This window comes from Elephas maximus, chromosome 22, assembly GCF_024166365.1.
Source record: "Elephas maximus indicus isolate mEleMax1 chromosome 22, mEleMax1 primary haplotype, whole genome shotgun sequence".
Taxonomy (NCBI): Eukaryota; Metazoa; Chordata; class Mammalia; order Proboscidea; family Elephantidae; genus Elephas; species Elephas maximus.
Window position 1 is genome coordinate 17221014 of NC_064840.1, and position 24688 is coordinate 17245701.

Below are 24688 nucleotides of genomic sequence, written 5' to 3' on the forward strand. Positions count from 1 at the left end.
TGTGAGAGACTGAACTGATTTGTAAACTTTCAGTTAAAGCACAATAAAAATTTAAAAAAAAAAAAAAACAAGTAGTAGACCCAGTTTGGCCGTCTGGCTATAGTTTGCCCACCTTTGTTCTAGATGACTATTTGGTGTGAAATATCTGAAAGACAGAAATAGGAAGCTGAGATTGAAGTCAACGCCTTCCTAGCATAAGTGGTGATCAAAAAAAAAGTCCACTGGCCTGGACTTGGGGAAAGAAGCCCCAGTTCCAATTTTTTATAATATTCCAGTTTCTTAATAGCAAAGTTTCTCGATAACACTACACCATTTAAAACTTGTTTAACTGTCCCACTGGAATCCACAATTTCAATCAGTAATACTGAATCATTTCCATAAAAATGAACCATTATGGAGCCTTTGAATCATTTCAATACATTAAACAGCAATTCTCTTTGAAGGTGTAATGATATACAGTTATTATGGCTTTTAATTTATTATTGATTATGAAGTATGAACACAAAATGTAAAGCTGACTCTGCTGTGCCTGATAGAAATACTATTAAAAAACCCAAAACCAAACCCATTGCTGTTGAGTTGATTCCAATTCATAGCGACCCTCTAGGACAGAGCAGAACTGCCTCATAGGGTTTTCAAGGAGTGCCTGGTGGATTTGAACTGCCGACGTTATGGTTAGCAGCCAAGCTCTTTATCACTGCACCACCAGGGCTCCAGAAATACTATGAGCATTTAACAATTATTGATAATGGCAAAAAAAAAAAAAAAAAAAAAATTTTACATTTCTTTGAAATAAATTATAAAACACATATAAAAGTGAAAAGTCATACAATAGTACATACAAGGATAGTGAAATACAGAAGACAAGCTGTGGATTCTCTTAATTAAATAATTGGAGTGTAAATTAGGTATTGGGTACTATACTGGAAATATTTACACTCTTAAAAACTACTGAAGACCCTAAAGAGATTTTGCTTATATGGGTTATATCTACCCACATTTAGAAATTAAAACTGAGATACTTTTCAAATATGTATTGATTTTTTATTTCTTCTCAAATAATAGTAATGCTGCTTTTGTACCATCAGAGAAAATGTCATCACAGTGAAAAACAGCAAATAATATCATAGTATTATGAAAACAAGTTCTACCTTGGGAACCCCCAGTGGCCTGCGTACCTCACTATGAGAACCACTAACCTAGGGAGTGGATGGTAACAAGGTGGAAGGGTCAGGTTACAGCCAGCTTTGCTGAAGACCAAACAGATACTCTCTTTTGGGAGTATTTATGCCTTCATTAATTTTAAAGAAAGCAACAAAAGAAAGAAAAGAGGATGGCAAATGCCACCTTGATGAGAGAAAATGCCTGCAAAGGTGAGGAAAGGAAACCAGTGCTTAGCTGTCTTGCTACCTTCTGGACTCCAGGGTCAAGATTCCAGGACACCTGGGCTTCTAGCACTCATTCCTTTCCATGTGAAGGCAGCACATCAACAAGCAAGATTATTACCCTAAAAAAAAACCCATTGCCATAGAGTGGATTCCAACTCATAGCAACCCTACAGGGCAGGGTAGAAATTACCAGTTTCCCTGGTTGAGTAGTGGTTAAGTGCTATGGCTGCTAACCAAAAAGCTCGGCAGTTTGAGTCTATCAGGCATTCCTTGGCAACTCTATGAGGCGGTTCCACTCTGCCCTATAGGGTCGCTGTGAGTCAAAGTCAGCTCAACAGCAACCAGTTTATTATCCTATGTGCCCTGATTTCACATCTTGGTGATCACACCAAAGGCTCGCTAATTAAATACAGGGTTTGATATTTATGTAAAAATATGAGAGCATGCATTGAATAATGATTTTACCAGGTCAAAAGAGGTGACTTTAGGATTCCATAATCAAGCTCTGCTGGAAGAAGAGCTCTTTCATTAGTATCTCTAGTTTTAAATTCTTGATGATTCTACATTAGTCACCTGACTAAATCAGTAAAAGAACATGAGGACAGGGACATAAATCGTGTGCGTGAAGCCTGGCCGGTGTACAGGGCATACATGCTGTGCCTCTGCCGTGGGTCTCCTTCAGAAGAACGCCTACATGACATCACACATCTGTGTCCTGCAGAGGAGGCAGGCTCAAATTCTTCCCCTTGGACGAAGTTCCTGAATGTCAAGTCCTAGCTGAAAATTCGCTCTTCCATCAATAGGTACTGAAGTATCTGAAAAACGTGGCTTTTTGTTTCAATTTGCCTTCTCTGTTAAAACTGACTTCCCTTCCACTTTGATTCAATCTTAGCTTTTAAGGGCCAGTGAATTTCTCTGCAAACACAAATAACAGAATGGTTAAAGTGCTAGTGGGAAAAAGGAAAGCATTAGGAAGGCCTACAATGGCTTCCCAGCTGCCCTGGCCAAGTTTCTTCAAGCGGGAGCTTCCATTGAACAGTGCTCCATCTATTTTGGCTCAGGGACAGAGGGCAAACAGGGTAACTCCTGCCTTCCCAGGCTAGGAGATAGGTGCTTCTTAAGAATTAAGCCATTCAGCTCTTCAGACAGGGATTGGACTGGACAATCAGACAGAGAATGATGCTGGTGAGGAGTGAGCTTCTTGGATCAGGTGGACACATGAGACTATGCTGGCGTCTCCTGTCTGGAGGGGAGATGAGAGGGCAGAGGGGGTCAGAGGCTGGCAGAATGAACACGAAAAGACAGTGGGGGGAAGAAGTGTGCTGTCTCATTGAGGGGAGAGAAATTAGCGTGTAGCAGGGTGTATATGGGTTTTTGTATGAGAGACTGACTTGATTTGTAAACTTCCACTTAGAGCACAGTAAAAAAAAAAAAAAAAAACCTTACAAAACCAAAAAAAAAAAAAAAGAATTAAGCCATAATAGCTCGTTTGACTATTCCTTTTATTGATAAAACAGCCTGCTGTAAGGCTCACAAACCTCCTAGGAGATCATTTTTGATCCAGCTGATTTAATTTGATGGATGCTTGTGTTGCGTCTGAGCTTGGGCCTCAGACAATGACAGAGTACTGCATTTGTGACCATTTTCTCTTTTTCTCAGAAAATGCACTCTTCAGAACAAATTCAACAAAGCCACTCAGGCAACAACCACATGCTGTCTGCAACCAGGTTTATGAGACACAATTGAAAGGGGGCGGGAGAGCCACAGCCGCAAAGCTGCACTGAAAACAAATCGATCTGGAGTTTTAAGTCCCGCACGACTGCTGTTTGACAGAAGGTGCTTTTCTGCCATCATTTTGAAAAGGCCCTGTTTTCCACGCACCTTTCCACCTGCAAGAGTGGGAGAAGCCTGGTTTCTAGACCTGGGGAGGTTTGTGTTTTTATTTTTTTATTTTTAAAGAAGATCCTTTGAGGCAGTGATCTCATCTGACTAAATGAAGTCGTGACTCGCTGCTATGCAAGGCTTCCGGCAGCCATTAGACACAGCACATTCTCACCAGCAGCAACACAGGATCTAAAGGACTAATTTCCCCACAGATAAACAGCGGTGACACATGCTCTATTTTATATCCTCCTCCTTCCACATGAGGCAGGATAAGATACATGGTCACCATCCTCCCTCTGGATGCTAACAGAGCAGCTAGATAAATGTGCCCTTCTTTGCTACTCCAAGGTAAATGGATTTGAGGAATTACAGGACAATTCCCTGGGGAGAAAAGTTTTAAGACACAGCTCCAGGCACATATTGAGGGCTCATTAAATATGGGTTAAATTACTGACATCTCCTTCCCTTTCTTTCAGAGCTTGGGGAAAATATTAATATATAGTGCATTAAATATAATATTGGTTGAAATTTAGTTGTCTCCCTTTAGCAGCTTAGAAAAGCTATCTGTCTGCCTCCCTTCCCACCCACCCGCCCAACCCCAGCAAGTATATAAGCCTTCTTGGCTCACCCTATTAATTTCATTCCTGGCTCCTTTTTTTTTTTTCCTTCTAGCCTTATCTTCTCTTTGCCTTTCCTTATTTTATCTTGCTATATTGTTTAATTTCTCTCTAAACTACTTTCAATCCATCTTGAAACCAGACAAAGTATAAAGAGATATCGTACCCCCAAGGCTATGACTCTTGGACACCCCTCTAACTCATAACTGGAGATACTCCCTAGGTTCACCTTTCAGCCAAAGATTAGACAGGCCTATAAAACAAACAATAACACACATGAGGAATGTGCTTCTTAGATCAATCAAGTATACGAGACCAAATGGGTGACACCTGCCCAAAAGCAAAGACCAGAAGATAGGAAGGGATAGGAAAACCAGACAAATGGAAACAGGGAACCCAGGGGAGAGTGCTGACATATTGAGGGGATTGCAACCAATGTCACGAAATAATTTGTGTATTAATTTTTTAATAAGAGAAAAAAAGAGAGAGAGAGGATATGGTGACTACTTTTTTTCCGGAACAAATACTGGGGTCAGATGGCATCATTTAATCATGAGTGCTCTATTCAAGATGATGGAACTCAACATTGCAATCAATATCTGAAACTGGGTTCAGTCCTAGAAAATCAAGAATGCATGAGTACCCTGCATATATGAGTTATTCTGTACCCCCAGAATCATGGAAGCCACCGTGTCCCTGACTGGTCCCGTTAGGACTCTGGCAAAGTCAGATCATGTTCCCAATTTGGATCAGATAATGGCATCTCTGAACCCAATAACAGGATAACTTCTAAAAATGAAAGTAGTTTTTAAAGTATTATTTTTAAACCGGGAAAATCATAAGCAATAAATGTGGTTGGCCATCTCTAGGAGTAGCCCCACTCTAAGATATTTAGATGATGTTTAGAGATGTCCGCTGATGAAGGTGAGGACAGCATCCAAAATGAATCAGAGTGAAGGAGGCACCTATTTAGGTACCTTGTTTCAAACGCACTAAATCCAATCAGCTGCATTGTGTCCTGCCCACAGGAGAGGGTACCCTGACCAGCAGGCAGGAGTGTGCCATCCATTTGGCAGGTACAGCACATTACTGTTTGAAATGTATGCACTTGGACGGCACTGGCCATTAAAACTCATTCAGCTTTCCATGCTCCGAGTCTGGGTCCACCAGCCAACCCTCCAACTGTGATCTGGATTTCTAAGTATAACCCAAAAGAGCCCATTGCCGTTGAGTGGATTCCAACTCATAGTGACTCTACAGGACACAGCAGAACTGCCCTCTAGGGTTTCTAAGGCTATAAATCTTTACAGAAGCAGATCGTCAGGTATTTTCTCCCACAGAGAGGCTGGTGGGTTCGGACTGCTGACCTTTTTGGTTTGTAGCTGAGCACTTTAACTACTGCTCCACAAGGGCGCCAGTGGATTTCTAAGTAGACTTCTCCAAAGGGGAAAAAAGCCACCCAGAGCATTCCCGTCCACTTGGCACCACATTTCCCACTGTAAGTTGGTAAGATGGCATTTTATATGTGACTCTTGTGAGTTTTGTTAGGCAGCTCTGGGAAAATGGCCAGACATGATCATGTTTTCAGACCCCAGAAAGAACTAAGGGCTAAATTCAGTGATACCCTCTAAGTTACTCCCACCTGGAGACCACCCTCCAGCTGAGTAAGCTAGTCTCTCAGAAACATTAGGAGGCCTAGTGCCCTTGTTAAGAAAAAACGTCTATGCAGAGCAATAGTTTCCATCCAGAGCGTACCCAGGTGCATACAAAAGCCATGAAGCAGAATCTACAGCTGTTAAAAGAAAGTGATACAAATGAGGTTCACCCACCCCAAAAATATAGATACGGGAGGAAGACTAAGACACAAGATTTGGTTTCTTTTTTTTTTTAAGTAATTATTGAAAACTGAAGTAAAAAACCCAGTAAACAAACTTTGGCTGAAACTGAAATTTAAAATACAATGTTGATTATTTTAAAAAGAGGGAAGGTACAAAATTAAAGGAAGAAGTTTTCAAGATATTAAGGAAACTTGGATATTACAACTAATCTAATCTACTAATTCCAATAAGGGAGAAGCCAATGGAAGCCAATCTCCTGCCCAATGCACACCTCTGTGGATTATTATTTTTCCTATTTAAACTGTCTAAGAGTAAGCAAATATCCTTGGAACTTCACTTGTCTTAGCTGAGGCCACCAGCAACCTGAAGGTACCGATCTCTGGACCTACCGTGAGCGCCTGGATTTCTTCTTCTGCTTCTGCTGTCGTCTCCTCCAGCTCTGTCTTCGCCTGGCGAAGCTGGCTCTCCAGGGCTGCCCTGGCGGCCTGGAGGGCCGTGAGCTGGGACTCACGCTCTTGAAGGGAGAGCTGCAACTCTGTGAGCTGGCGCTTTAGCTCCAGTTTCTGCTCCTCATGCTCTAAACTGACCTGAGAGAAAGAGACAAATGCCCAGGTGACCGTAGGTGAAGAGAAGGCCAAAACATGACCTGCTACTCAACCTGCATCTTAAACTTGGTCCTGGAGTCAAATTTTCAGCACCCAGCAGAAGGGAAAGGAAAAACACAATAAAACAGGTCTGGTTTCCATGAGTCTCAAAAATCAACAGGAATGAGAACATACATGTAAGAGGCTGTATGTATAAACCAGCCCTGACTTGCAACATATGTGCAAAAAGGACTACAGAGATGTAAGTCATTCTCTACAAGTTGGGTAGAGAAAATGAAGGCCAACCATTACCACTGTAGTCAAGTACAATGGTCAGGACATGTAGGGATGTAGTGGAAATGGTGTAGAGGGGCAGAGGAGGTAATTCTGGATTTGTGTGTTGAAGAATTTACAGGAGCAAACCCACCAAAGAAGAGCAGAAAGAAAATTCTAGGCAGGAGAAGACATCCAAAGGTATGGAGGTGAAAAAGACCATGGCACGTTTGTTTACTGACCTAAGAAACACTGACAAGGTCGTCTTAGGAAGCAGACACTGTGTCAGGCATTGGGGATACCAAGCAAATAAGAGATGTTGGCTGACCTCAGCTCACTGTCTAACAGGGACTGCTAAGAAGTAAACAAGGTGATATGGTTAGCAGAGAAGGCTGTGGGGGATATAAAGGAGACATCCAATCCAGCTTCAGAGGGTCAGAGAAGGATCCCTAGAAAAGGTGACATCCAAGTCCCAAAGGCCATAGGCCTGAAGAGAAGAAAAACAAAAAATAAAACAAAACCCACTGCCGTCGAGTTGATTCCAACTCACAGTGACCCTATAGGACAGAGGAGAACTGCCCCATAGGGTTTCCAAGGAGCTACTGGTAGGCTCAAACCGCCGGCCTTTTGGTCAGCAGCCATAGCTCTTAACTACTATGCCACCAGGGCTTCGGAAGAGAAGAAAAGTTTGCAAAAGATTTAGCCTCGAGAATGAAGAAGATTCAGTCGAATTATCAAGGTGTGGCAGGGAACAAAAGAGAGGACTCCTGGGATTTGGGACACATGAAATAGACAGATGATGAGACCATTAGCTGCAAGAGGGAACATGAGAGGAAGAGCCAGTTTGAGGAGAAAGATGAAGAAGTTCTGTTGAGCTTGAAATTCATGTGAGACATCCAAGTGGACATGTCTAAGGTCTACTGGGACAATGGGTCAGGAGCTTAAGAGAAAAGTCTGGGTTGATGATCTAGATCAAGGAGCTCTTAACAAGTCAGTAGTAGCCAAAACCATGGCTGTGCTCTCCGTCTAGTGATGATGATGAGGACAATGATGACATAATAGCAAAGGTAGTACTTACTTGTAACACAGGTACTGTGTTAACTCATTTCATCTTCATAACAACCCAGATAAGAAAACTGTGGTGCTGAGAGATTAAGTAGCTGAGCAAACATCACATAGCTAAGAATGCTGAGGCTGCCATTCTAACCCAGGCAGTCTGGCTGCAAAGTTGCTGCTCGTGAGCACAATGCCTTGCTGTCTTATTAAAATGCCTGCAGTCAAGGAGAGCAGTGGGATGCAGACCTCAAATTTTCATAAAAAGACCAGACTTAATGGTCTGACTGAGACTAGAAGGACCCCGGAGGTCATGGTCTCCAGACCTTCTGTTGGTCCAAGACTGGAACCATTCCCAAAGCCAACTCTTTGGACAGGAATTGGACTGGACTATAAGATAGAAAATGATACTGGTGAGGAGTAAGCTTCTTGGCTCAAGTAGACACAGGAGACTATTTAGGCAGCTCCTGTCTGGAGGGGAGATGAGAAGGCAGAGGGGGACAGAAGCTGGCTGAACGGACATGGGGAACACAGGGTAGAGAGAAGGAGTGTGCTGTTTCATTAGGGGGAGAGCAACTAGGAGTACATACATAGCAAGGCGTATATAAATTTTTGTGAGAGACTGACTTGATTTGTAAACTTTCACTTAGAGCACAATAAAAAAAAAAATGCCTGTAGTCAGAGCAGGATGGGATTCTACTAGTCTGAAAATTCCCAATGCCACTTGGCAAAACTATGAGAGGCAGGTGGCAACAGGTCAATGGAGGAGGGAAAACAGGATCCTGTACAATGAAAGAAGAACCAGGAGTCCTGCACCTTTGCAACTCCACACTCTTTGCTAAAGAAGCGCTCACCCTGCACACACAGAGGGAAAGCCTAAGGCCCTTTAAGGTGGATCAAACCCGGAGGACATGGCCTGCACCCTCAATCTCAATAGTAGCATGTGGTGAAGAGAAGATGGACCACCTTGTTATATTTGAAGCTGAACTCTAGAATTCCCAGGGAGAATGTACAGCCCTGAGTCTCTAAGGAGGCACACTAAAATTCTTCCACCATCCACTGTTGGGGCGGGGGGGCAGGGAGGGGGCTGGCCATACTGAATGAACAAAAAAGCAACAAGCTTCACCTGGGGCATTTTAACTGCCCAGCAGTTTGTGAAAAGACAAGGTAAAAATCAGGGGCTTCCAACCAGCTCAGAATGGTTCAGTAATTGCCAACATAAACGAGGGCACTGTATGCACTGCATAGCAACCAAATCTGTCACCCAGTGGATTTAGTGAGTTGGAACAATAGATGGCACCTAACAACAACAGTGGTCAAGAGCTTGGCTGCTAACCGAAAGGTAGGCAGTTCGAGTCTGCCAGCCATTACTTAGAAACCCTATGGGGCAGTTCTACTGTGTCCTGTAGGGTCACTATAAGTCAGAATCGACTCAACAGCAACGGGTTTGGTTTAGGAAACAAACAGCTGTGCCCCACTCAAAGATGGTGGCCAACGTCGATGCTCTGAATGTGTGTCGCTCTCCACTGTTCTGCCAATAATCCAATCTCCCGCACGGATCCTGAAAGGTTCAAGAGCCTGATGTGGGAGACTGGATTACTAGCAGGACTGTGGAGAACGACAAGCATTCAGAATGGTGTAGTTGCCATCTTTGAGCAGGGCATAGCTATTTGTTTCCTATTCAGGTCAAAATCTGCCAGGAAACAGATTTGGTTGCTCTGCAATGCACATGCTGCCCTTGTTTAAGCCAGCAATTACCGAACTGTTCTCAGCCAGTTCAAAGCCCTGGGAAAAACTGACCAATGTTCAACCACTAAAAAAAAAATCTCAGTTGTTTACACTTACTCTCTTAAGGCTGATGCTATATGGAAATCTTCTCGTTAAAACTTACCAAAAAGTAATAATACTGCCCAGATAATAAAAGTTAAACAACCATTTAAAGTTTTAGGACAACTCAGAACAATAGTTCTCAAACTCCACAGAGATTAAGAATCACCTGCGAAGCCAGATAAAAATGTAAATCCTTGCTCCCCCGTTGCATCCCAAAAAGCCCAGGATGAGGCTTAGGAGTCTGTATTTTACCAGGTATGTCAGGTGAGCATGATGGCAGGGTCCATGCCTTGGCAGCTCCTGACAGACACAGGATAATAGTTTTGTCTGCCCTTTGGAGAACGGTCTTCACTTTAATGCTCCGGTACAAATTAAGACACTCTGGAACATGAGTACTCCCTGAGGTTTAGTCTTCAGACCTCCATCTGCTTAACAGTCTTTTCTTTAAGAAGGATTGCCTGCTCTTTGAAGAATTCCGTCACAAATATGTGAGCACCCAGTTTGCACAATGCTGCGCCTCCACTCCAGACTTGGATGTCTGGCTCCCCACGGCTGCTCTTCTAAACTCCAGTCCTGCTCCTACAGGTGTCACTAAGTCACCCAGCCCACCAAGCTGGAAGCCCCCAAGATGAGGGAGTGGATCTGTCTTGTCCACTACTTCACACCTAGCCTACTAATTAGCACGCAGCCTGCATTTAATAAATATACGGTGAGTGAGTTATATCAATGTTATACTGCAGCTTCAATAACCTTCAACATGTCTACAAAACCTAAATTGATGCAGTTTCCTCCAAAATCCTGGCTGCCTAGCCGAGCTTCCTTATATCTATTAAGGGAACCACTTTCCCTCATAGTCATCCAAACATAAAATTTGGTTTCATCTCTTAACGTTCCACTGTCATTATGAGACCTGCACCACTGTTTTTGAGCTACGGTCAGTACCCAAAACTGTGGTAAGTGCCGCACACTGATTTGTTATTGTTGTGTACTGTCGCATGGATTCTGACTCATAGAGACCCTATAGGACAGAACAGAACTGCCTCATAGGGTTTCCAAGGAGCAGCTGGTAGATAAGAACTGCCAACCTTTTGGTTAGGAGCCTGAGCTCTTAACCACTTCACCACCAGGGCTCCATGTGCACTGACTACATCATGTGAATCCCAGTGAAAAAGGACTTGCTCTGTCCCCATTTAACAGATGCGCCAACTTATATAATCCCCCACACAACCCTATAAGAGAGCAGCTACATTACCATCACCATTTTACAGATGAGGAAAGCGAGGCATGAAGAGGTTAGGTAATTTATGAGTTCACAAAACCAATGAGTGGAGATAGAGTTCTAACCCAGATACGTGTGGCCCAGTTTGGGCCCTTAACTGCAATCCCTCCCACGTACCTATTCATTTATGCCTGAGACCTGGCTGGCTTGGGGCCCGAGTCCCCAACAGACCCTCTTGGGAGATCACTCGTCCAACTCACCTCCCTCAGCCTTGTCTCCAGCTCAAGCAGTCGACTCTTGTCGCTGTGGTCCTGGTGGCTGATTTTTTCCAGTTGCTCCTCCAGCTTTCGGTTCTGGGCCTCCAACTTCCCAGCCTGCGTCTCCAGATAAAACTTCTGTTGCCTGAGCTCTGAAATCATCTCCTCCTGAGCCTTCCTGGTGGGGGGTTGGGAGGTTAAAAAAAACACAGTCTCATTAGAGGGGAGCACATCCCCTCAAGAAGGACAGACAGAAACAGAGAAACATGTTCTTATTTAAGAGACTATGGCCATTCTCAGGTTAGCGCTTCCTGGTCCAGCCTCATGTGCGTGATCCCAGGACAGGGAACCTGGGGACCATTCAGCCCTTGATGCTTCGAGTCCCTCACCTGTGGGGTTAATTAACATGGGGCAGGGATCGTGAGAGATACTAACATTTCACTTCTTTGATAGACTTTTCTTCTTTGGAGAGTCTAGGTAGAAGAGCAGAAAGGGGCACCCCTGGAGTACCAGAGTGCTTGGAGACCCAATCCGAATAACTCATTAAGGCAGGCCACAGGGAAAGTATGCTGAAGAGAAAGGATGCTATTTTTTCTAGTTCTCTGAGGGAGCTCCCTCAGCTCCCCACCAGACTGCTCAGAAGTATCAAAAACTACAACAACTCAAAGACAAAGACAAAAACAAAATAGCCTACCAAGCTGACTTCAATTTAGATGGGAATGTTCTGGAAGATTTGTGAAGAGAGAAACCCAAGGAAAAAATAATCCTAGAGATGATAATTCTTAAAGGGAGAAGATTAAGATCAAAGTGTTCCTGGAAAGAGGAATTACCTGACAGTCCTTGCTGAACCCCAAACCTCCTCCCCAAGGGCCTAACCTAACAACCACAAAATAGATGGTCCAAAGGGGCACACACAAGCTCATCTCTGGCTAATTATAGGAGGCAAATCTGGGGAACAAGCATTCCAAAAGCAAACTATAAATAGCCTTATTAGAGAGACCAAAACACTCTATAATCTAATAGTAATTTGAGGCATTTAAGAAAACTCAAATCAAAAGAAAAGACTTGGTAGAGTGAGACCACTTAAGAGAGGCCAAAATTACATAACGATATGCTGGGTGGGCCAAACTACACAGGTAATTAAATCTGCTCCAGCTCCAACCAGCGGAAGGAAGACAGAGTTTATGGCCCAGGAGAGAAGACCAGAGTGTAACAATGCACGCAGCTGGAATTTGAATACTTACATATTCCTCTGGGTAAAAAGACTGCTGTTTGCGGCAAGCTTATTGGCTTCAGACAGTTCCACAATCCTCTGTTCCAGGGATCTGATCTTGGAATCCATAGCATTGATCATCTGAAACACAGGGTTCCTTTTAAACCTCACATACAGACAGCTATACCAGAATAGAAGTAACGTCGGCTGGGGTAAACATCTTGTCTGAAATGTAGGCAATTTGGCCAGCGATGATGGGGGAGACGCAAATAGTCTTCATCATGAGGGTCACAGATATTATTGCTTAATAATAAACTTAAACAGGTGATAATTTTTTCTTCAAACTGAGGTGAAACAATCCCACGCTAGCTAAGTGGCTTCCATTCAAAATATGCAGAAGGACCTATTCGGATCTTAGTTAAATCCCCGTGTAATTTGCATGTGACCTGGGCCACAGTCTGCAAGCTTATATTTTATCATCACTCAGGGTTGTCACTCTTAGAATTATTTCTTCTCAGCCAGCCACTACTGTCCTAGATTCTCTACATCAAAGTGTCCCCAACTTCATGAATCATAAGAATCAGGTGGGATGCTTGTTAAACTATAATTTCTCAAGACCCTTCCTTTGAGATTGTGATGTGGAAAGTCTCAGTGGGGTCTCAGATGCATATTCATAATTCCAGGCGAATCTTATCAGCAGCCACTTTCTGCAACCACAGGTCACATGGCTTGAAAGGAGAGAAAGAAATACAAAATAAAAAGAAGACAAATGAGGGAGAAAAGGGCCACTGCGTCTTTTGCCAGAGCGCACAATTTTGAAAAACAACATTCTAGTTGTTGGCAGGTCACCATGAGTTCTTAAAGAAGAGCATGAAAGAAAACTAGCCACCCTGAGCCACCAACTCCACGGCTTTTAGGAGGAAGCAGCTGCACAGAGAGCTTCCTGTTGTCGACAAATGCCACAGGATTAAACAGGAAGAATCATTCGCCAGATAAAATGGCGTCTCGTCTTGTCTGGTGTGCAATTCTTGGCGTTTAAAAACCCACCTTTGAAAGCTAGCAGTTCCTTATACCTACCGCCTTCTGCTCGCTGAGAATTTTGCCCTTCTCATGGGCTTCCTCTTCGTGTCTCTGCATCAGGTTCTCCAGAGTCTCCTTATCAGCCAGGTCTTTCTTTATCTGATTATCTAATACCTATGGGAAACAAAAGAGAAAGTTAATGTTCTGAGGAGGAAAGCTGGGCAGGGAAGATTAAATATGGGCCCTTGAGAAGAGCCCTGCTGAGGAAAAGTAAGAAGAGAGGAGGAGAAGAGCAGTGAGGAGGTCAAGGCCTCCAAACACTGGGGCAAGAAGAGGGATTGGGAATCTGTTTATCAATCAGGATGAGGTTCAGAGGCCAAATATTGGCATCAAATGGCAATAGATTTGAACAAAGAACTGATTTCAAAATCAGCAGTCAAAAAATAACAAAGTATATTCAAAATTGAAGTGAACCCCAGAATGGGGGGGGGGGGAATAAATGAAAAATCTCTCTCTAAAGATCTGAATCTAGAGGATAAAGTTCTTATATGTGCAGATATTAGCTAGGGGCATACTTCTCTTAGTCAATGCACCAGTATGTTTCAGAACATTCCTTGCTCTTAATTTGGACAAAATTAATTCTAGATAACCCTGGGCTATGCGCAGAGGGAGAGAAAGTTGAAGACCAAGGAGGTCTGTATCACCCAGGCCAATATTCTGAAATAGCTGAGGCAAGAGGATTTTGCCCAGCAATAAAGTAGGTAGACAGCCAATAGATTGAAAAGACAGCATAAAAGAGAAAAAAAAAAAAAAAAACAGCCTCTTCCCTCAGTTCTTTCCCCTGGCCCAGCCTGGGGGGGAGGGGGGGAATGTCACTGGGAAGAAGAACCTTTCCCAGGGGAAAAAAAAAGCATGTGTTCTTAGTGTTGAGAACACCACTAGAAGTACCTACGGTTCCCAAGAGGAAAAAAGAAAATAAAACAGTAATGATGTCACCACCTATCAGCTTGATCTAATATTCTATAAGACACTCACAGTCCTACCAGTTGCCAAAACAACAAGCAAAAAAAAAAAAAAAAGATAACATCATAACTTGTCTGAGCCTTTGACCACAACCCTGTTTCTGATCACAGAGAATCTACTCTGATATTCCAAGGGACACCAACTGCATCAAGAAGGACAACAGGATGTTGGGAATAATGCTGAGAGATTGGGGTCACAGAAAGGATTGAAATCTATTTTTCCCACAATGTCTTTTGTGAAGAGGCCTTCAGAGCTCAAAGGGACATCATCCCTAAAAAAAGCCAGTCAGCAGGGAGGGGTCTACATGATGAAGAAAGGAAAGAACAGATTTCAAAGATGGCTTTAAACTAGAACCAACTCATGGAAAAAACAGAATGGGAGTTAGTGGAGAAGAACAAAAGGTGGAGAGTGGGGTCATGAGGACAGAAGATGTTCAATAGGCTAAATGGCCCACTCTCTTGGATGTCAGGGCATGATTCTAAAATTATGAGCAAGAAAAGGATAGAATCTAGGCTATAATCATAATTATTACTAAAACGGCCATATAGAGAGCCAGAACGGGAAGCACAAAGCAGAGCAGGCTAAAAAGAAATTGTTTAGTAAAGAGTCCAGTAAGTAAAACAGTAGAAAACAGATCTTTCCCTAACATTTCCTGGGATCTAAACAAAAAAGTTCTTTCCATCTAGAGGGTAGCAGAGACCACCTAACATCCACACCAGGTAGCTCTTTTTATGAGGTATCAAAGCAATGAAATATATTTCAAGATGGCTCTGCTCAAAATAAGACCTAAACTTTGGCAGTGATGGAAACCAATAAAAGGTAAGTGGGTACAGATGAGGCAAGCCTCTATCAAGAATGTATCTCAGTCTTGAAAGAGTTAATCTGGTAGAAGGATGAACAAAAAGATATATAAGGGGGGAGGAGGCAGGGGAGAGAAAGTAATTTGTTTGAAATGGGAAATTCCGCTGTGGATATCTAAATTAATCTGAGACAGAACATGGCTTTTTACAAGAGAGTCAATATAGTCACCCAAATCATAGAACGAATCTTACAAAGGGTTTTATACGTATTCTGCAATCTGTTAACTACCATATTAATTCTCATAATTTTCTGAAAATCAGTTTATTCCAAAGATAAAAGTCTAGAAGTCAGTAAGAATTCAAACCAAAGTGATTCGTATATAAAGTTTAAAATGCACTAAAAGTAGGGGGTCACACTAGACCATTTTGAGGTGACTTCTGGATTACTTGCTTATACCTGCAACAGTAACACTGGAGTAAAGAAAGAAGGCACCAGAGTAGTGATGGTGGTGATGCTGAGTGTGAATATACACGGTTTGGTTCCCCAAAGAAGAGACAGTCAATCCTTTGAGAATACCAACCGAATCAATGATAGGACCATCAGAAAACTTACAAGCCTTCTTCAATGTCTGATTTCTCAAGGACATAAAAATGAGATAAAGGCTTGGTCCAAAATCATAAGAAAAATGTGATATGATTTTAAAGGAAATTGAGAGGCTGGAATCCATTTCTGAAAATACATTGGGTTAGATTATTTAGGCCAGCACTCCTTCTGAAAATAATTTAAAGTATTAAATGAAAATGTAAAAGGGCACAAAGCTGCCTTTAACCTGAGGCATTTGCTAAACCAAATAAATATGAACCTCAGTTTTGATAGCCTCATAAGTTAAGACGAGAGAGAAGTCAAAGCCCAGGGCCCCCCTCCAAAGTGGGCATGTATTTTCATCCAAGGCCTCAAAGAATTCCCACTAATAATTTTCCAAAGAAAATGAGCAGATCGCCAGGCACATAGAAGATAGGCACCTTAAAAAAAGAAGCAGCAAAACAACAGAGCAGAAACAGACCTTCAAATATTTCAGGTACTGGAATTATCAGATGCAGATCTTAAAACAACTGTGCTTAACGTGTTTAAAGAAATAAAAGACAAGTTTGCAAATGACTGCAAGGAATAGTAAAACATCTTAAATAATCTAATAACTTGGGAAAGAACCAAATAAAATATCTACAAATAAAATGTACAATAACTAGAATTAAAAGCTCATGGGTTGGTTTGATGGGAGATTACACACAGCTAAGAAAGCAGCATTAAACTGAAAAAATAAGTCAGAAGAACTTACCTAGAATGTAGCACAGAGAGATAAAGAAATGGAAAACATTTTAAAAGGATACATTGGAGATGATCTAACACATGTCTAATTGAATTTTCAAAAGGAAATGAAAGAAAAAAGGAGGAAGAGACAATATTTGAGACAGAATAGCCAATAATTTTCCAGAATGTATAAAAAATAACTATTCAAAAAGTCCAGCAAATATCAAGTAGGGTCAATAAAAAGAAATCCACATCTAGACACGTCGCAGTAAAGATGCAGAAAGATAAAGGCAAAGAAAAAAAATTAAAGCAGCAAAAAAAAAAAGAAAAAGGATTGGTCACTTCTGAAGAAAGCAATAATTAGACCAACAGTGGGCTTCTCAATAGAAATAATAAAAGTCAAAAGTCAATGGAATGGCATCTTCAAAGAGTGTTACAGTAACTGCCAACCTAGTAGTCTGTCTCTAGTCAAAATACCTTTTAAGAATGAGGGTGAAATAAAGACATTTTCAGACAAACAAAATAGAGAGCTCGTGACTAGCAGAGCCTCACTCAAGAAAGTTCTCAAGGATATACTTTAAACAAAAGGAAAATATCCAGGTCTGAGAGTCAGGAAGAAACTTAAAAGCAAAGAGTATGGTAACTATGTGGCTAAATCTAAATTATCATTGACTGAATGACAGTGGGGTTAAAAAAATATTTTAAAGATGGAATTAAGATACTTCAAAATGGCTGAGTTAAAAAAAAAATTTTTTTTTTTTTTTTTTTTGAACTTCAAATACTCAAACCCCACACAGATAACACTCCAAAACCTCCCACAATGGACTGAGGATGGTGTTTACTCGCATCAGTCCTTTGGTCTAGGAAGAAGTGGCCAAAAGTGCCCAGGAAGAGGAGACACTACACGATGCTACAGAAGGAATGCCAGGGGAGATCAGAAAGTGTCTTTACTTTAATTTTTTCCTCGTAGTGCTGCTCTTTCTGTTTCAGGTGCACCTCTAGGTGCTGGGCTGAAACCTGGGCCTCCCGGTGCTTCTCCTCCAGCTCCTGGATACAAAGGAACAGACCATCAGGTATACAAGGGGAAAGGCATAACCAAGGTATGTTAGACATTCACAGGAAACACGACTTTGGTACAGGTACCACAGGTAACAGGCATCTGTTCCTCCATTACTACCCCTAAGGCTCTTCGGAAGGAAACCACCACCAAGACTTGGCCCTGGAGTTTTCCAAGACCAAGCATTGACACATACATACACACACAGCTGGTGGGCTGTGAGGGCTGGGATCAGAAATGTGTCGGTGTGACAAGGTCAAGCAAAGGCAGCTCTTCATCTTTCCACAGAGAAGTAAGAGCCTCAACGGAATATTTGAAAATTTAGTACAGCACAAAGCCCCTGATCACTATCTTATGTCTCAGTCCGTTTTCACTACTATGACAGCCTTAAATGAGAAAAGTAATTTTAATTCATTATTATGACAAAAAATATTTTGTCTTTTTCTCATTACCAAAATTATTGCTCAAGAACCCTAGCTAAGAAAGAAAACTAATGTTATAACTCCAACACATCAAGTTTTAAATGCTTATTTTAACTGACTGGTATGTGGATTGGAGCCCTAGTGGTGCAGTGGTTAAGAGCTCGGCTGCTAACCAAAAGGTTGGCAGTTCGAATCCACCAGCCACTCCTTGGAAACCCTATGGGGCAGTTCTACTCTGTGCTATCGGGTCGCTGTGAGTGGAAATCAACTTGACAGCAATGAGTTGGGTATGCGGATTATGAGAATATCTGGAAATGTTCACAAGATATTATATTTATAGGATCTAATGCTAATGAAACAAAGTAGAACATAAAATACACTGATAATCATGAGGTAAAATGTATACATACATTAAAGATGAGAAGAGGACTTGGAATAATATAAATAGCTCAAATTTAACGTCCTCTTAGTTTTTATTATTAAGTTTTCTGCTTTGAAACAAAATGATAATTCATTTGAAAATTATACTAACTCATTTGCCAATGTATTATAAACTGGTCTTATAAAAGGCAGCATCCACTCACTGAAACATTCTCTAAATTCGCAGATATCTGCGGCTACATTAGTTCTTATGAATCTGGACCCATTAGTTAATTACTAATATCAAAAGTCATTACTCTAAGTTTTCATCTCTTTGAGCTATTATGAAATTTCTCTTTGATATGGAAGCAATTACGAGGATTTTGAAGAATGAGGAAATTATACGGGATACGTTCATAAAAGAGGGGGTACTTTCAGATTCACATACACATAAAATGCTAGTGATTAAGCTTTTGAAATTTTAAAGTCTACAATCATTGACTTTGTTTTTGGTGCCATTACAACGTTCAATCTTAAGACCAGGTGCACAAGATGTATTACAGCCTAACAGATGTGATCCAGAAAAGTTGAATGTAAACAGGATTTTAATTAATAAAAACATATTTTAAGGGCTTTATGTGTACTCACTAAAGGATCCCCTTGCAATGACTCCTTTTATTAAAGTGAAAGATTTTGCTGGAACGAGAGCACCATTGCCAGTTCTGAAACTTCTCATCAGAATAGTAAATATTTTAAAGCAAATGACATTCTTGGATTTGTTTCAAAATCATCATTACATAACACTATCAAGGACCACTCTTTGCCCATGTCCTAGATACCAGGCAGCCTATGCGTAGGGTTCTTGAGCAAAAGGTACCTTCAAAGAAATGAAGTCACAACCACAAAGGCACTGAGGCAAGTGGCAAGATACAGTCAAAGAAAGAAATTTGCTTACTTTTTTTTCTAGTTAGAAATCACTTGATAATCATCTTTTCTTATTTTCAGTCCTCATAAAATAGCACATGAATGGAAATCAGAATCTAAAAATAGGTCAAAAACTCAGACACCTGAGATTGGCAATTTTAAGACCAAATTTCTGGGCTATTTATGAACGAGAGGTTTACAGCGCTCGGGTGATCCAAGAACGCAGAACTCCGTACGCGTGCATTCTAACTGCAAGGGAACCTTTAGAAAAGCAGATATTCTAAAATCTGACTTCTTTGTGGTTTGGCATTTTTTGTTGTTGTTGTCATTCTTTTAACATATCTTTTCTATACATTAGAGCAACTCTTCAGTCTTGTGCAAACACTATTGTTCACTGCTGTATTTCCAGCTCCTAGAACAGTGCCTGGCACATAGTAGAAGCTCATTAAATATTTGTTGAATGAATGAATGAACACATCACCATTAAACAGAGAAACACCTTGCAACCACCAGAGTTAACCACTTCGTTTGTACCAAGCAAGGGATAGTGGTGGTGAGATCTAATTTACTCACGATATAATTCACACACTTGACAAGAGCCAAGAGAGACTTGGATGATGGAACAAGAGAACAGAAAGAGTGGACTAACAGTCACATTTGTTTTTGTGTGCAGACATATATATGTATATATATATACACATACTATATGAAGACTGTGTGTCAGAGCAAAACAATTTAACCAATTTCTCTTTGACCTGTTTGTTCAAGAACATTCCATATATTTATAAATATCTACATAAAAATGCCAAGTTTTGAAGGTTTTTTTTTTCAATGTATATTAAGTAGACAGCTATAAGTTGGCCATTCTTAAGTTCAAATAGTTGCTGGTGACTCATTTCCCAGAGTGACAGAGAGAGATGCAGTGATCTGCTCACCACCTCGCCTCCTTATGGTGGAGAGGACCAGCCCACTACTTCAGCGTTTCTCCTGGAGGTGAGGTATAAACAGAGTCCAAGTCATCACTAAATCTCTCAAACACTACATCAGATTTCTAGCTTTTGGACTAAGATCCAAGGAAAGCCCTTCAAAGATTCACCTGCCTTCCACCCTGGCGGGGCAGAACTTAACACATGTGCAAGCATCACCCCAGCCTTCCTTGATTAAGTTCATTTGGTCATCAGGGCCTGAAACAGAATCATGATAATTACGAACCTAATGAAAGACCCACTACATCTAAGGAAATTGAAAAATAAAATAACCAACTGCAGCAGAGAAAGTGAGTGGGTGAACATGGATCTATGACAAATACTACTCTGAGAAAAACAATTCTGTATGACTAATTCCTTTCTTCTCCAAAAGCAAGAATCTGGGCTGCGATCTTAAAGGCCTCAATTCCTACAGCTTTTTAAATTGGCCCCACAGAGTTAACGGCCACACAAAGCTCTGCTGGTACAAGTACACAAGTTCATACCTAAAAACTCCAGGCAGTCGCGAACAGCGCAAAAGTTAATACTTAGGGACCTGTCACCAGAGCTGAAATACCCAACATTGGTTATTTATACTATTCTATGATGTGGCGTTTGTTCACTGAAACCACCTCTCCTAATTTACCTGCTCAGTGAAACCTCCCCATTATGGTGCTTAATTCTTACCCCCTTCCCTTTGCAACCTCTAACTTGTTATCTTTTAGCTTTTTAACTTTCGTTCCTGCTCACCAGAATTTTATCAGCCATCTGCTGGATCTGTTGGGATTTTGTCTGGATGTCATCCTTCAGTCTGTTTTCTCTACGTTCCATGGTCTCTAGCCTCTTTACCTTGTTCTCCAGAGAATGTCGGCGTTCCTGTAGATCGTGAATCAATCAGAGAGTTTTAATGGAGTAACCGCTATGGGCATAATGCCTGCACTGAGGGAAAGAGCCCTCAAGAAGCACACACTCCAGTCCGGAAGAAAAGTCACAGGCCCCCGAAGCAATGGCGAAGAGAACAAGACTCTGTAATTCAAGTACTCAGTTGTGTACGCTACAAGAGTGCATTCATTCATTCAAATATTTACCAAGCACCTACTATCTGCAAAGTACCACACTAGGCATCATGGAAAATTCAGAGGAAGATGACATAATTCCTGCCCTTGGAAAAGATAAGACAAACACAAATAAAAAGGTTAAAAGAGGGAAGAAGCACAAAAGAAATACATACAAAATGATAGGAATGGTTACAGGCAGGCAAGAGGCCTTTTAACAGTTGAGCAGACGAGTCACAGAGGTGTGAGCTTTGGAGAGGGGTAGCGTTTGGCAGGTTGGAGTGGGAAGGCAGGAGAGGAGGTTGGAAGGTGTTTCAGACAAGAGTTGTGCAGTAGGAGAGACACAGAGATGGTCAAGAGTTGGTGTCGGCAGCAGGTAAGGCCTAGGGTGGCTGCAACACAGGGCGCATTAAGGGAATGAGCTGCAGAAAGGGTGAAAGGCTAGCATCTGTGGGCCATATCATTGAGAGTTTCATGTACCAGGCTCAAAGGTGTACCTAAGATATACGGAACCCTGAGAAGTTTGTGATGGGGCACAGTGGGGGATGCTGAGAAGCCCTGGGCTTGAGGGCTATGAATCATACAGTGTGTGAGTGATCTGGGAGGAAGGAGATGCTGGAAGCAAGAATGCAAAGAGACTATTACATCTGTTCAGGTAAGAGACAGACGGTCTGGACTGTGAGGGAGCTACAGAATCGGGGAGCAGGGGATGAAAGGGAGACAGTATGGCTGTATCTATAGGTCTGGGTAACTCCATGAATGGCAGGTCAAAGAAAAAGCAGATGGCAATAAGGTTTTCAGCCTGGGATGACTAGAAGAATGATGGTGGCCCTGACTGGGATGAGGAGATTGGGAAGGGGAAACCAGCTTGTGGAGAAGATATTGAGTTCAGTCTAAATGTGATATATTGTTGCGACACCCAGAAGAGATGTCAGGGGAGCAGCGGGAAATACAGAAGTGGAATGGGGGTGATAATGACGTCCAAGACACATGTACAAATAGGCTGACACCAACACTGTGACAGGGGAAAGCAGAAGGGCCATCGACAGGAGGACAGGTAATCAACCATGGCACATCCAAACACCAAGAGGGAAGGTGGAGAGAAGTAAAGGCGATATGTCACTTTTATTCTATATTCTTCAGAACTGTGTACGTTTTTCACAACGAGAAGACACTTGTGTATTTCCTACATATTTATATAAATGATTTAACAACAACAACAACAAAGAATTTGAGGGAGACAAGAGGCCCAAAACTATAGATGTGGGAGTCATCAACACACAGGCAATAGGTGAAGCTTTGCAAATCGATATGTTATTAACATTGAGGGAAAAGGGAACGAAAAATAAGGGTACAGAGGGAAGAAAAACTCAGAGGTGGAGTTACATTTAACCCACATAAACACAAGTTCTCCCAGATTAGTGAGAAGGTCAGCGGAAAACAGATGGAAAGAAAAGCTTTCATCAAAACTTCTTTCTACTTGAAGCTGCTGTGATGACTCTTGTTCCCCTTTGGGGAAAACATTTCCAAGCCTCTCTTGTTTCAAAGGGATTTTCAGAAGGGAGGGTGCTCTGGTCAAATGTAAGCGGGTGATGGTTTTACAGATTCTTTCCCTTGTCACAACCAAAGGCTGGTTACAGGTGGTCACAGGTGCTTGCGGGCAGCCGCGCCGGGGGCCCTGGGTTAGTCTGTTGCGAGCCGGAGGTCCCCTGCTCACCTCAGCCTCCACCAGCTTCTTTTTTATGCCTTCAGAAGAATCCTCTCGGTTCTGAAGCTTCTCCAGCTCCCGCTCCGCTCGCTCCTTTGCGTGGCGGATATTCTGAAGTAGCTCGGTGGCCTCTGTGCTGGCTTTTACAGCCTATGAGAACAAAAAGAACAAGAGATACAGATGGCCAAATTTACTCATGTGAAAATACGGTGAGGATGCTCTAGGTGAAAAGAGCAGGTGATACTAGGTATGTAGTGTGTCCATTTTTTCCAAAACATCTGAGCATCTGTTTTATGCTGCCTTCAATCTATTCTAAGAAGCACTTTATTTATTTACTTAAACACTTTAATATCACTGAGTTCAGGATGCCTCCTACCATTGTAATTGGCAACATTTTTTCTTTCTTAGGGTTCATAAGATAATGGTGTATTTGACAACCATTAGCAACTGAGATTCCACGCAACATTGTGAATGCAAATGAGAAGGTCTACAAGGATTTACATACCCAGGTATTAAGGGCATTCACCTCTGAGCGTTAATTTTCTCCTTATTTAATTACCTCACTTGCTAATTTTCCCATGGGCCATCTGCACAACTTTTACAAGAAGAAAACAAAATAAAAGCTATAATTTAAACTCTATTCAAGTAAGTAAGTACCTTTCAAAGGGCAAAATAGTCATAGTGTTTATGGTAATTTGTAAAGACACATTTAAGGAAAAAAAAAAGGTAAACCTCTTAAAGTTAATTTTGTATTAGTTCATTTTGGATTTGGGTCTTAACTATACTACAGCTCATATAAGCATTACAGTAAAGAGCTAAGTTTAAGAGAATAAGAATTTTAAATTGCTGAAAATAATTTTTTTTAAGAGAAAAGTCTCATTTTGAGACTGGCGCTATTCAATACGGTAGCCAATAGCCACAGGTGGGTTACTGGGCACTTGAAATGTGGCTGGTATGACTAAGAAATTAATTATTAACGTTACTTAATTTTAACTAATTTAACTGAAGCAGTATAAATGTTAAATTATTGGTACATATAGAAATAATATTATGGATATACTGGGTTAAATAAAACATATTTTCCAAATGATTTCACCTGTTTCTTTTTGGTCTTTTTAACTTGGTTACTAGAAAATTTAAAATTAGACACGTGGCTCTCACTGGTGGCTCAAATGACACGTCTATTGAACAGCACAGTTCTAGAAGAAATATGCAGTACATTTTCACACAAAATTCTGTCTAAAAGAGGGCGGTGGAGGGTTATGCTGGTGAACTCAAGAATAAATAAGAAAGGGTTCTATTAAACCAAGCCCATCAGAGGCATAGTCACACACGTTTGCTATATGAAAGCGCGTGTCTCAGAACCACGTTCATTCTGGTCCTTTTGTTAAGCATTTCCAGTGGTCAACTAAAGGGAGGGCCATTAACACGAGCTTTGCAGGACACGGTGAGCCCTCTCCCAACCCACGTGATGACGCTACAGATCCTTCAGGGTTCCAGTGCACGAGTTACACCAGCTGCCACCGAGCCGATCCCAGCGCGTGATGTCCCCCGTGTGTTAGAGCGGAATCACACCCCGTAGGGTTTTCAGTGGCTAACTTCTCAGAAGGAGGTCACCAGGACTTTCTTCCAAGACATCTCTGGGTGGACTCAAACCTCCAACCTTTGAGTTACCAGCCGAGCGCATTAACCATTTGCACCAGCCAGAGACTCCTTCCAATGCACAGGCCCTCTCAAAGCTGCTGAATTTCTGACTGAAAGCAGTCTGGGGTGTTAACAACACAAGCTTCTCTTACGAATGTGCAAAATGAGAAGCCTGGCCTCCTGAGGGGAGTGAAACTGGCCTCTTGGGTTCTGTCAGGTTCTGTCGTAGCATAATTAGAACTTTG

The 24688-nt window shown here is 41.7% G+C and overlaps 1 protein-coding gene across 11 annotated transcripts in view; it reads right to left on the reverse strand.

The window, feature by feature from the left end:
- Positions 1 to 24688, reverse strand: part of CIT (citron rho-interacting serine/threonine kinase) — a 174246-nt gene that overhangs the window by 50598 nt on the left and 98960 nt on the right. For all 11 annotated transcript variants that reach the window (XM_049866326.1, XM_049866324.1, XM_049866320.1 and 8 more), the window contains 7 exons: positions 22809 to 22949; positions 20787 to 20912; positions 17260 to 17355; positions 13234 to 13350; positions 12188 to 12297; positions 10947 to 11121; positions 6117 to 6314 (listed from right to left, as the gene is read on the reverse strand). In XM_049866326.1, coding sequence (XP_049722283.1) covers positions 6117 to 6314; positions 10947 to 11121; positions 12188 to 12297; positions 13234 to 13350; positions 17260 to 17355; positions 20787 to 20912; positions 22809 to 22949 — 963 coding nt within the window. The remainder of the gene's footprint in view (positions 1 to 6116; positions 6315 to 10946; positions 11122 to 12187; positions 12298 to 13233; positions 13351 to 17259; positions 17356 to 20786; positions 20913 to 22808; positions 22950 to 24688) is intronic.